We start from the raw sequence: 12,555 nt of genomic DNA, 5'->3' as shown, positions 1-12,555 counted from the left end.
GGGTGACAGGCACATCCCTGCTGTTGCCCGGGGCTGTGAGTTGTCACTGGCACAAACCACACTTTGGGCAAGAGAATCGAGCTGCCCAGCTGCTCCCCGCAGCTCTCGGGTGGGCTGAAGAGGAGCCAGGGCTGGGAGAGCCACAGGCATAGGAGTTCATGAGCTGGCAGACAGTGCGGGGGAAGGTGTTTGCATCGCTCCAGCCAGGGCTGCGACTGTGAGGATGCCTTCCAGGGCAAACTGGCCAGCTGGGAACTCAGCCAACACTAAATTCACACCATTCTTTTACAAATCAGGTTGGTAAGACAAACACGAGGCATAAACTAGTGCAATTTCCATAGCAACCTCAGCAGAGGTTGAAAAGTCTTTTGTAAACACAAGGCTGAACCTGAGGATCAGCTCTGATTTTCTTTGCAGGAGGGGGAAGAGCACGGGGGCTTAATAAATTCAGGTCATACAAATGACCCACGAATCTCAGAAGGAGCCATTCCCAACCTCTCCACTCCTTTTGCTGTTACCCTCTCCACATGCACAGCACGAAGCTGTCTGAAACCCAGAGCCCAACTTCACCGCTCCGGCTTATCTCCATAAAATACACAAAGGCTTACGCCCCTCTTCCATTGCAGCTGACCTTTACCGACTAATTCTCTGACGCACACACGGCCTGAGCACATGCCATGCCATTTCTGTAGGGCCATGGCAGCTTGACGAGAAATTTGGCGTGCAGAGGACGCCTGTATCGCAGCCAGCTCCAGCTCCTCTCCCCCGCTCGCACCTTCCTTGGAGGTGTTTAAAAGGCATTCAGACGAGGTTCTTAAGGGCATGGTTTAGTGCTAGAGTTACGTTATGGTTGGACTTAATGATTGTGAGGGTCTCTTCCAACCAAAATGATTCTGTGATTCTGTAGGAAACAATTACCTTGCAAATAAAACAGGTCCAGGCAGGATCTCTCAGCAAAGCATATTTTAATAACGATTTTGCATGATCAGGTGTTCTACCTAATGGTAGGCACACAGAATAGGGCAAAAAGCCCCTGCTTATATCCCCCCTAAATCCTGGCTGCAATTTCCCTCCCCTGTTCCCCATCGGTTGGTACTGCAGGGTTTACAGACTACCCCATGCCTCAGTTTACATATTTCATTCATCTAATTCTAATGAATCCCTTCCCCTTATCAATCTATTTAGAATATGGATTCCTGGCTCTTTGGCTTATCTTCCCCCTAGATGGATTTTTTTAAAATACAGGTATCAGTATGTATTCTGGGATTAGTTTAAAGAGACTTTGTTTTACATTAAGGATTCATAGTCTGGTGTCTCTCAGTCCTTCCTCCTCGCTGGGGCCATGCACCAGGTCCTCAGTTTTGTAAAAAACAACATCCCTTCATTAAACGTTCCTTACAATTCTATTCTATGATTTCTCCGTCCTCATCAGACAAGCATGGGTCCAAGTGTACAAGCCCCTAGCTGGTCCAGGCGCTGTTCTGCAAAGCCCAGATGTGAATACAAACGCAGATGGTGCAGCGTGTTCCCCCCAGCTACCTGCCCGCCTTTCCTGGCGCCCAGCAAGGCCGAGCCGTGGGGAATCGCGCCGCCGTTCATCACCATCAGCGCACAAAGCCTGCGGGCAGCGCTGGTTAATTACCAAACTGACACGAACAGATGGTGCAGGCAGCCTGCCGGGAAGGCACTAGGAAGTCCCGTATCACTTATGCCGTCACGGGGAAGGGATTTGGCAGGACCAAGGGTGCCGGTGCGAAATGCGCTGAATTTTCACCCTCCTCGGGGCTCTGCGGTCAGGTGCTGAGCCCGGAGCCTGGGCAGAGCGTGGCTACTCTGCCCCGGTGAGGCCCCATCTGGAGTTCTGTGTCCAGCTCTGGGCTCCCCAGTTCAGGGCCAAGGAACTACTGGAGGGAGGCCAGCAGAGGGACACAAAGATGCTGGGGGGACTGGAGCATCTTTCTTATGAGAAAAGACTGAGAGAACTGGGGCTGTTCAGCTGGAGAAGAGAAGCTGAGAGGGATCTTATTGATGCTGATCAATATCTCCAGAGTGGGCGTCAAGAGGACAGATCAGACTCTTTTCAGTGTTCCCCAATGACAGGATGAGGGGCAACAGGCACAGACTGAAACACAGGAGGCTCCATCTGAAGGAGAAACTTCTTTACTTTGAGGTACCAGAGCCCTGGAACAGGCTGCCCAGAGAGGTTGTGGAGTCTCCTCTGGAGACATTCAAACCCGCCTGGACGCGACCCTGGGTGATCTGCTCTGGTGACCCTGCAGGGGGGTTGGACTGGGTGATCTCCAGAGGTCCCCTCAGCTCCAGCCAGTCTGTGATTCGGTGATGCTGGAGCTGCTTTGCTAATGGGCCCCACGGGGGACAGGCTGCACTCGCTGCAGCCTGGAGAAGGAGCAGGGGGGTACGGGTGACGTGCGGAAACAACTTTACAACCTATAAAGCCGCAAAACTTTACAACTCGCAAGGTTATAAAGTAGGTATGTTTATTTGACATCGGGCGCAAAGGAGATCAATCTACCACACATGCGCGTCTTCTAACAATAAGAGGTGTGTTTAAATATAGCAAGGTGTTACACATTCACGGTAACCCCAGAACGCCTATATATATTCATAACCTTTCCCTGAGAAGGTGGTTCTTATTAAAATGAGTTGCAGGACCTTGGCCCCTCCCTATTGCGCCTGCACAGTGCTACTTGGTGATCGTGAACTTTTTATCTTTGGCTTACTATGCTGAATTGGCTGGGACCCCAACTGCTGAGTCGGTTGAAACCAGATTGGTGCCGTTTGCTGAAAATCTTCGTGATCGCATCTCCTCAAGGATACAGCTGGATGCTGTAAAACTTCGTATCTTTGCATTCAACGAGGCTCTGTTTCTTAATACACAAAGCTCTAGGCCCTTGCTATTTGGTTAAGCCTTAAAGTCTTAGTTCCCTCTATCACAGGGTAGCTCAGAGCTCCAGTAAACGCAGCTTCGGAGGGGGCGCGGCCCCACGGTGCAACTGGGCCCTGAGAGAGGTGACACACGGGCCGCCTTCAGCCCGCGGCAACCAGGGCCCGCAGCCACCTTCGGCCGCTGCCTGCTCTCTCCTGACGGCCCTCGCCGTGCGCCATGGGGCTGCCGGGCCCTCCAGCCGCCCGTTCCCGCGGCGGGGCCCCTCGTCCCCCGCGCTCCCCCGGCCCCACAGGCCGCAGCCGCCGCCGCCACAGGGCCAGCGCGCGTCGCGCGCCGTGCGCCGTGACGTCAGAGCGGGGCGGGGCGCGGCGGCGGCTGGAACATGGCGGCGCCCTCGGCCCCGCGGCCGCCCCGGCCCCGCAAGGAGCCGCAGCCGCTCGTCATCCCCCGCAGCGCCGCCGAGGAGCAGCGGCTGCGCCTCGAGCGGCTCATGAGGAACCCGGTGAGAGTACCCGCCGGGCCTCTGCCCCTGCCCGCGGGGTCGTGAGGGGAGAGGGAGACGGAGACGGAGACCCCCACCCGCGCGGGGTCTGTGAGGGGAGAGGGACCGACCCCCCCCTTCCTCATCCCCGGGTCTGTGAGGGGAGACGGACCGACCTCCCCCTCCCACACACACTGGGCATTATGAGGGGAGGGAGACCGATCGTCCGGGGTTCTGTAAGGAGAGAGGGACGACCCTCACCTCCTCCCTCCCCGGGTCTGTGAGGGGAGAGGGACCGACCCCATCACCGCCCCCTCCGCGGGTCTGTGAGGGGAGAGGGACCGACCCCCCCTTCCTCATCCCCGGGTCTGTGAGGGGAGAGGGACCCGTCTTTCCTGGGGTGCTTTGAGAGGACAGATCCTTCTCTGGGGAACCAGGCGGGGCCTGGCCCCTCAGTGCTCTGCCCACTGCTTTTAGTGGGGGGAGCTTGGCCCTGGTTCCTCTAACCGGGTGTTCTGATCCTTGTCCTGAGGAGGAGGCATTTGCCAGGTTTGCCAAGCATTTGCCAGCTCTCACCCACCCTCTGTGTGTGCTGGAGGAGGCTGAGACCTGGCCACACCGTGTTCTTCCTCTGACCTTGCACCATGTGTTCTCCCTTACCTGTCCTCCGAGATCTGGAATGGGAGGCGCACAAATCCCTTAAATCGCTTCCTAGACTAAGGGTAGTGGGAGTATACTCGGTTTCTGTGAGTGCTTGGAGGTGCTCACTTCTTTCTAGTTTCCATACTGAAAAGAAGCACAAACACTCCTGATGCTCCTGGAGTTTGTTGACCTGCAGGTCTGAATGTGATTCTCATTTTCTGCCTGCTCCTGATCCCTGTGTGTGAAGAAATTACTGCCAGCTGATGGAAGAGGCTGTTGTCAGACACACCACGTTTCAACAATGCATTAAAATTGCAGACTTTGTTCCTAGAAGGTACTGATGACTGGTTGGTTTGTTCTTGCAGGAAAAAACTGTACCAATTCCTGAAAAACTGAATGAATGGGCACCACGACCTCCCCCAGAGTTCGTTAGAGATGTGATGGGTAACAATACTATTCTTCAGATCACCGTGGGGTCAGCTACATTAAACTTAGAAAAGTGTTTAATAGAAAAGGCCAGAAGTGGTTTTCTGTTGTTGCTCATCTTACTGGAGAAAAGAGATATGAAATGTGCTTTGAAAGTTGCTTTTTCAAGTTGTCTTTGGTACTTGGGTTCTGCTTTCCTGCTTGTTGTCAGAATGCAAAGTGAACAATGTTTGTGGCACTGCGGCACGTGGACTGCCTGCAATGAAATAAGCTGCTGCTCTGGTGATGACAAGTAGATGATGATAAGTAAATCTGTCCTTTCCATGGATCTGAGAGTACTCTGGGAACTTATGAAGTCCCTCTTTTGAGTGCTTTGAGTCTGAATCTCAGGCAGTGAGAAGCAGACACATGCATGGACATGATTGTATGTGGTCAGGCAGTGAGCTGGCAGCTGTGCGAGGAACCCAGCCCAAGTATTCTGCTCACGCCTTTACCTACAGGGATTAAATGCAATAGTTGTGGTGTAAATTGTATCTACATGTAGAAGTTCTGTCTTTCTTTGGGACGTTCATCCTTATTAATGATCCTTTGTAGAGGCTGACTGGTTCTTATTTCAGAATAATTGATCTTGGACTAAAGCTTTTATACGCTTCTAAATAAACTGTTCTGCTTATTCTAATTCCCTCGTGTCTTTTTCAAGTAACTTTGCTGCGTGCTTGAGTTGCACTGTCTTGTTTTTGTGGAAGCGCTTGACATGTTGAGATTCTGTTGGTATCAAGAGCACCCATATTGCAGTCCCAGCTGCCGTGTTTTAATTACCGAGTGTCTTCTTTGAGGCACGTATTTGTGTGCTTTGCCTTGAGAAATGGCTCAGGAGACAGAGGAAGAGAATGGAGCGCGATGGCGAAAGCTCCTGTGAGACTTCAACATGCAGACTGATGCCAGGAAGAGAGAGCTATAGGGATTTCGTTTATGAAGAAACAGTCAAAAACTGTCAGTGGTATCTGTCGTGCATGGGAAAGGATAATATGATGGGCTTTATCACCTTATTGTTGACCTTTATTTTTGGGATGAGATGCTGAAAATTAGTGAGAAGCAGGCTCGGTAGGATGTTTTAGCTCACCTCTGCCTAGAAGAGAATGGGGTGTGCATTTCATCTCTAGTTTTTTTACTGCCTCAGTGTCCAGCTAAGACTTTATTCTCTCTAGGAGAGAAACTGCAGTGGACCATAAGCATACGGTTTGGTAGCTCGCTTTGACGAGTGGTTTGAGCTTATATAAAATGGTGACACACTCTGTGTGTTGGTAATAGATTTTCATCTTGCTGTGCCCTTTCGCGTGTCCTGTCCTTCAGCGTCTAGCTGTAGTAATTTGTGAGCATCTAGTATATATGTATGTTATTTTCTAGCAGACTAACTCTTCTTTCTTGTAGGTTCCAGTGCTGGAGCCGGGAGTGGGGAGTTTCACGTATACCGGCATCTGCGTCGGCGAGAATACCAGAGGCAAGATTTCATGGATGCCATGGCTGAGAAGGTCAGCAGGACTCTTTGTAATTCCCCCCCCCAACTATTTGATGTTCATTGCAAATCATTTCTTCTTTTAAAGTCATGTACAAATAATTCAGTTCTGAACCACCCCTTATCAGAGGAAAAATGTAGGAATATATGGTATGTGGTGTCTGTCAGTATTGAAACATTTGGTGCTTTGTGTCAAACGTGCTCTGTCTTCTCTGTTCGCTGGGGTCCCAGCACACAGAAAGAACACATGTGAATGTGTGTGTTCTTAGGTTGGTTTGAAAATGCTTTAAAAACTCGAAGTCCTTCATATCACTGTCTTGCACAGACAGGATCAAAGCAAGTGCCTGTCCACAGAGTCTGGACCCCTTTTTTATGTTTTGGTTGAGTACAATACCACCTCTTTCAGAGAGCGTTATTGTTATACTCTCTTGGCCAAGATGAGTCCTTTGCTGTGTATGTTAATGTTTGTGTCTCAAATTCTTCTCTTGTTTTTTACTGAAACATTATTTACGGCAGAAGCCAAACCTCCCTTATCTGTTTTGGTGCGGATTTCTCCCTCTAAAGGCATCAATGTTTGGCTCAGACTGCAGGTTAAAAATGGTGTCTGCACAGAAGTCATCCCTACCAATATGGCTTTTGTATAAAAAAAGTAGCCAGACAAAATCTGGCAAAGCTCCCTTCTGTATTTTGCTAAAAGACTTCTCCCTTAAAGGGCATGACTTTGAAAAGAAGTATTTTAATTTAGATTGTGACTAAAGTATGACATGTGATCAATTACAGCAAAGACTAGATGAGGAATTCCAGAAGAAACTGGAGAGGAATAAGATGATTGCAGAAGAGCAAACAGCAAAACGCAGAAGGAAGCGGTAAGGGCAGCTTGTTCCCAGGAGGCTTGACATGGAGACCCTTGTGCCCCGTGCCTCATCTGTAGCTGCATGCTTTGGCTAAATGCTGTCATTCTGTGTCTGCATCTAGCAGCTGAGAAGTCTGGCTGTGGAAATTAGTTTTGTTAATGTCATTGTTTGGTTTCTGAAGGTAGCTGTAAATTTGACAGGATTTGCTGGCACGCTTTATTTTCTGTGCCATCGCTAGCAGGATAACTTTTGACTGTTTGAGCAGCTTTTGCTGATGCTGTGGTGTTGACTGCAACATGCCTCACTGCATATTTGTTATAACAATGTCAGGAGAGGTTTATATGTATATCTGGCTTAAATAAATATCTGAAACAGCTGACACCAAGCAGCTTAAGTGCAAAAATGGGTGCTGCGTAATAGGTGCATGTATGGGTTTGGACTAGCAGAGCATGGCCTGATGCTGTTTCCTGTACACCGTCAGTGTGACTAGTCCAGGTCAACCTGGGAATATGGAAAAGGCCACTGATGGGTGCAGTATTGTTAAAATCAGTAGTCGCTTCTGCCTGCCTCATTGAAATGTCTCGCAGGTCAAGCCTAGTAAATTAGATGGAAAAAATAAAAAATATTAAATCCATCCTTCTCTTAAGACTTAGATAACGTGAATGAGTTACAAGATTGATGCTCTCAGGCATTGTAATGCAGTGATACAAGAATTTAAATTCCACAGTCTGTGCCCACCATACCTTTCAGAAATAGCAGGGTGTCGTGGCTCAGTTCTCTCAGAGGGTCTGACACTGAGCAGCCTCTCTCTTGCTGCTTTGAGAAGGAGGGGTTCACATCTTGTAGACGAGAGCTGCTGCCGAAAGGCCTATGCAGAGTGACTCACTGGCATATTCGCACAAAAGTGGACAACACAAACACTGTTGCCGTCTTGCTTTAATTTAGTGTGGTCCAACAGATGGCCAGCAAGTCAGATCTGGCCTGCTGCCTTTCGCCTGGCTGAGGCGGAGAGCAACTGTTCAAACAGCAAATGCTGCCTCAACACTCCTAACACCTCCTCGTCCCCCTTCTGTAGTCTAATGGTGAAGGTACCAAGTGGCTTTGCCCTGTAGCAGCCCCTCTGAATTCCCTCCCCACCCTTTCTCTTCTGTCCTAGCAGGCACAGTACTTGGCTCTCTGTTTCAAGAGAATTTGTTTATGGTGTTGAGAGAGGAACATGAATCCCAGGTTGCTCTGCTCTGTGTCTGCAGTTAGACTGCCGGGTTACCTTTGCTGGGCAAACAGAACTGCGTCGTGTGAACTGAAATTCCCTCTCACTTGGAACATTACTCCTAGGGCCCAACATATTGAGGATGTACAGCCAAAGATGAAGGTCAAAGCATACTGTGTTCTTTTTTTCAATTACTGGGATGACTTAATTTATTTTCCCAATGTCCAATTCCAGCAGTCTGGGTTTTGACACCTTTTCCCCTTTTTGTTTATTAGGCTCACTAGCTAAAATGTAGGGGCAGTTTAATTTTTATTCCATCTGTGTTCTTGGAGATTATTGCATAGGATATAGTTTTGGTTGCAGTGGTGTCATGAAAGACTTAAAAAAACCCAAAACCAATTCCATTAGACAAAAACAACATAGAAAAGTTTCTGTTGATCATGTGTCTTAAGTTTGCTCTTGCTGAATTTTCAGTTGAGGCCAAATTTAAAATGAAACTTCTCTTCTGAAGTCTGCTTTTCCAAAATGTCTGTAATATGTCCTTTATCAGTGTGTGAATGTGCAGAAGCTTTACGGTGTTGGATTTGCAGAAGAGTCTTGTCTTTGCTTTATAGCCAGAAGTTAAAAGAGAAGAAACTGCAAGCTAAGAAAAATAAACTCGAACAAAAGAAGCAGGAAAAAGGTCAGTGGAATTTAATTTTCTTTTCTCAAGACTTAGTTCTGTTCCCTAACTGAAGCCCAGAAGGGTTTGTTCCACCCTCAGCCCCAAGCATTCTCAATACATGGATAGGAAGAACTGAGCCTTAAGCTTGTTATTTTAGCTAATGTTTCTAAAGTCCTCTTTGAAAGCCATCTATGTTGAGATTTAATCTTACAAATAGCTTGGCTGTTTGTGAATATTTTCCCTTTATTAGGGGAAATTTTGGACAGCAAACATTGGAATCCGACTTTGTTGATTGTGGATGTTTTGCCCCAGCTATTCTGACAAACTGCAGATTTGGAACATCTGCTAAAAAAGGCAGTATTGTTAAAGGCTCTTCTTTTTTTGACTGCGTATGGGAAAACAGGTGGAAAAAATACACAGCAAGAAACTGAGTTATGATTTTGTGTGTAAGAAATTGAGCCACCTTGGTGCCATCTGTTCCACATGACTATTTTATTTGACATAGAAATAAACATGAAAAAAACCTGACTGCCTCTGTTCTGCTGCAGTCTGGAAAATTAATGTTCAGCAATGTCAGTGTAACTGTTTGCTCAAACTTTTGAATACTTGTTGCTTCCTTTCAGTGAGATATTTTAGCTTACTCTTTCAAATAGTCCTTTGTGGATTAGCGCACTAACTCTGCAGTAATTCTTAAAAGTTACAACCGTTTCTGATAGTTCTGCTACAACAGTGAGTTGTCGGATAATTCCACCTTATTTCTGTTTTGCTGCTCAGAACTGGATCTGTTTCAACTGAGCCAGTGCCAGCCTCACATATAAACATGGGAGGACAAATTAATTGCCAGGTTAATTTTACTTGTGACAGCAAGTGAATGTAGCAGAGTGGATTTTTTTTGTGTTTTGTTTTGGTTCTGTGGGTTTTTTTTTTAAAGCTCCTTGTTTATGAACTGTGACTGGGAGGAGAATTTAAGTATGAGTCAATGTACTTTTGTTCACTTCAAGTGAACAAAACAGAACACCCATCCCTTTGGGGAGTGGCCGGGAGAGAGGGGAGCTGGGTCAGGGACTGGCACTGTGGTACAGGACTGCCATGTACCGGTTCTTGGGCTGGAATGGTTTTGTTCAGCATAAGTAAGTCACCTTCTGGAAGCCAGAATCCAAACTCTCCTGTCTTTTCAATAGTTCTTAGCTCTTTACAGTTCGTGGTTCTCTATTAAAAAAAAAAAAAAAAAAACAACACCACAACAGTGGAGATAGAAGCCCCTGATAGCCACCTTTAGTCTATTAGGTGTGTCTTTTTCTGATTTTGTGTGCCCTGGGTTGAGATCTGAGGGTTTTTCCAAATTAATTGAAGTGTATTTTTTGGATGTGGCAAGCAGCATTCATCTTCCTTTTTGAATGAATAAATAAAACTTCTGACTTGCCATCTTTCACCTTAGTTGTAGTAAAAACATTAAGAATAAAGGCTGGTGCTAAATAAGGTCAGCATTAAAGTTGCGTTATTGTACAGACCCTGAATAAAAAATGAAAGTACAGAACTTCACCACGCGGTGGCATCAGACCACTAATCCTAAATCCTGCGTGTAACTGGTCAGAGCATGAGCTGAGTGTGACTTGGTCTGAGGAGCAGTAAAGGTACAAGAGCTGCGGGGAGCAGCAGAATGGCTATTAGCTGCAGGTCCCACTTTATGCCGTACCTAATTTTCATTATCCATTATTTAATTTCTAATAGGTGCTTTCTGGTCTTTTAGCAGGCCTCACAAGTTTTCTGTGACCTTCATTATTCTTACACATATCGTAATGAGTTCCTGGACTCACAGGATACCAAACAGTCTGTAAAAGTTCATGGTACCTTGTGGAGTTTCTGTAAACTCTGTAAAAAAAAAAAAAAAAAGGTGTAGAAATATACTGAGCCTTGCCTGTGGCTTCCCAATGCCTGCATTCTTTAACACTACTCTGTGATACTTGAAAGGTCATGCAGGCTGAGAATGAGATAAATCTATAATTTCATTCTATAATTCATCACTTCTGCATTTGATTACCTCTGGTTGAAATAATGTTCAGCTGGAGGTGATGTTGTTTAATGATGGATTTGGCACAGACGTAACGTTGGACGTAAGGGAATATTTCTCCAAGGGAGAATTTGATATTCTGAGCTTGACATCACTCGGTACATGATACATGTTTCCTTAGTGTCTGAGACTACTTTGCTGAGATATATGTAACAAGGACAACGCATGGGAATATGTTACCCATTCGTACTAATTAGTGTGACTTGATCTACGTTTGCTTAGCACCTGAGACTATTTTGTTTTGAAATACTTAACAAGGGAGACACGTGGGGATATATTGTCAATTCATCCTGTTTGTGTTTGTAGAACCTGATCAATCTCAAGAGCAAGTCAGCAGCGAGGATGATGAAGAGGATAGCAAGGAGGAGGAAGAGAAGGAAGATGATGCTGAAGAGCCAAGCTTTGTGATGGGAAGAGGATGAGGCCTTTCAGGGACAACTGCAAACACTGTTCATTGCTTTATATCCAGGAGCATGAAAGTCTTTCATCTCAGCCAAGCAGAAACCATTGGCGTATGTTATATCTGCTTAACGGTGAATGACCTTCACAGCACAGGCCCAAGAGATATTGATAGAGAAATGCCAAATACGAGGTTTTTTTCTTAATTGCTTGTATAACTGCTGTGCAGTCTGCTCTAAGTTTGCTCTAAAGAGTCAGCCATAAGTCTCTCTGACCCTAGAGTTCTTTCTAACATGGCCCAGAGTGTTCTTCTGCCTGAAAACTAAAACATATCCATTACTATTTAAGGAAAATATTACTGTGAGGGCTACATATTCTACTTACGTCAAAGCTGGTAGTAGTGGGATACATGAATCTAAGGGAAGAGTTTAACCTAAAGTAGAAAAGTGGTCTGTAGCCAGACTCTCCTGCACTGTGAGTGTTCTGAATTTGGGGTTTTGTATGGGGTCATCTCTAACCCAAAGAAATCAGTTTATGTTGCTAGACAAGTTCTATAGATTTTTAAGCAGGATCCCTTTTTTATTGCTGAAACATTCCCTATTACTTTTCTTCTGTGTTTTTTTAATGAATAAAGGGGATGTATTGGATTGTTCTGTCTTCCTTTTTTTTTAAGAGGATTTCAGTAAAATAAAGAGACGCTTGCAGGGCTGCAGGAAGGGAGAAAAACACCAAATGATGTGGCGCACAAGAAAATACGGAAAAAGGTGTTAGCTGCATTTCATTTACTTTTTGCTTTCAGATTGAAACAATAGTTTTTCCAAAGGATTGTCTCTCTAAAGCCTCCAAATCCTGTGGCAGAAAGGCTTGGAATGGAATGGTTTTGCTTGTGTTCAGCTTAAAGCAATGACACCTGCCTTTCTCTCTGCTTAAGCTCTCTGCTTTGAACTTTGGGTTCCCTGGTAGGAATCATAACATCCGTATATGTGTATTTACTTCTTGGTGCTTAAATGAAAAGCATATGCAGTGATGGGTTTGTTTGTAATGTAGATTGTTGTCTTTTCAGTGTACCTTTGATTAGAAGTGCCTGCTATCTTTCAGACATGCTCATCCCAGGACCTCGGCATCCAGAATGTGGTGCTACTTCTTCTCAAGCCTTTGTTAATGCCAAATTATTTAAAGCAAAAACAATAAAAAGGGAGAATCCCGCTTTGGATTTAGCCTTTGTTGAACAGTGCTGCCAGAAATCCTGTGCTTTGTCTGAGCTGGCTTTATGTAATGGCTTCTCAGTGGCATTACCATGGTGGCGGGGAAGGAGATGTGATGAAGTGCAAGTGACGTTTGTGTTTAGTTCCCCTGTACATGCCCAAAGACTTCAGAGCTGGAG

General features: G+C 46.2%; 1 protein-coding gene across 1 annotated transcript; it reads left to right on the top strand.

Moving 5' to 3' along the window:
* The first annotated feature begins 3,276 nt into the window (after positions 1 to 3,276).
* Positions 3,277 to 12,405, top strand: PRKRIP1 (PRKR interacting protein 1). Its single transcript, XM_065647387.1, has 6 exons — positions 3,277 to 3,410; positions 4,397 to 4,475; positions 5,889 to 5,989; positions 6,754 to 6,839; positions 8,652 to 8,719; positions 11,079 to 12,405. The coding sequence occupies exons 1-6, from the start codon at positions 3,291 to 3,293 to the stop codon at positions 11,192 to 11,194; spliced, it is 570 nt and encodes a 189-aa protein (XP_065503459.1). The 5' UTR covers positions 3,277 to 3,290; the 3' UTR covers positions 11,195 to 12,405.
* The last annotated feature ends 150 nt before the right edge of the window (positions 12,406 to 12,555 follow it).

This window comes from Caloenas nicobarica, chromosome 17, assembly GCF_036013445.1.
Source record: "Caloenas nicobarica isolate bCalNic1 chromosome 17, bCalNic1.hap1, whole genome shotgun sequence".
NCBI lineage: Eukaryota > Metazoa > Chordata > Aves > Columbiformes > Columbidae > Caloenas > Caloenas nicobarica.
This window is presented reverse-complemented; position numbering and strand designations above follow the sequence as displayed.

Excerpts from the sequence above, each read along its gene's own strand:
- PRKRIP1 (XM_065647387.1), top strand. The coding sequence starts at position 3,291 with ATGGCGGCGCCCTCGGCCCCGCGGCCGCCCCGGCCCCGCAAGGAGCCG. Across the intron at positions 6,840-8,651 it reads GCAAAACGCAGAAGGAAGCG|CCAGAAGTTAAAAGAGAAGA; the intron begins GTAAGGGCAGCT and ends TTTGCTTTATAG. Across the intron at positions 8,720-11,078 it reads ACAAAAGAAGCAGGAAAAAG|AACCTGATCAATCTCAAGAG; the intron begins GTCAGTGGAATT and ends TTGTGTTTGTAG.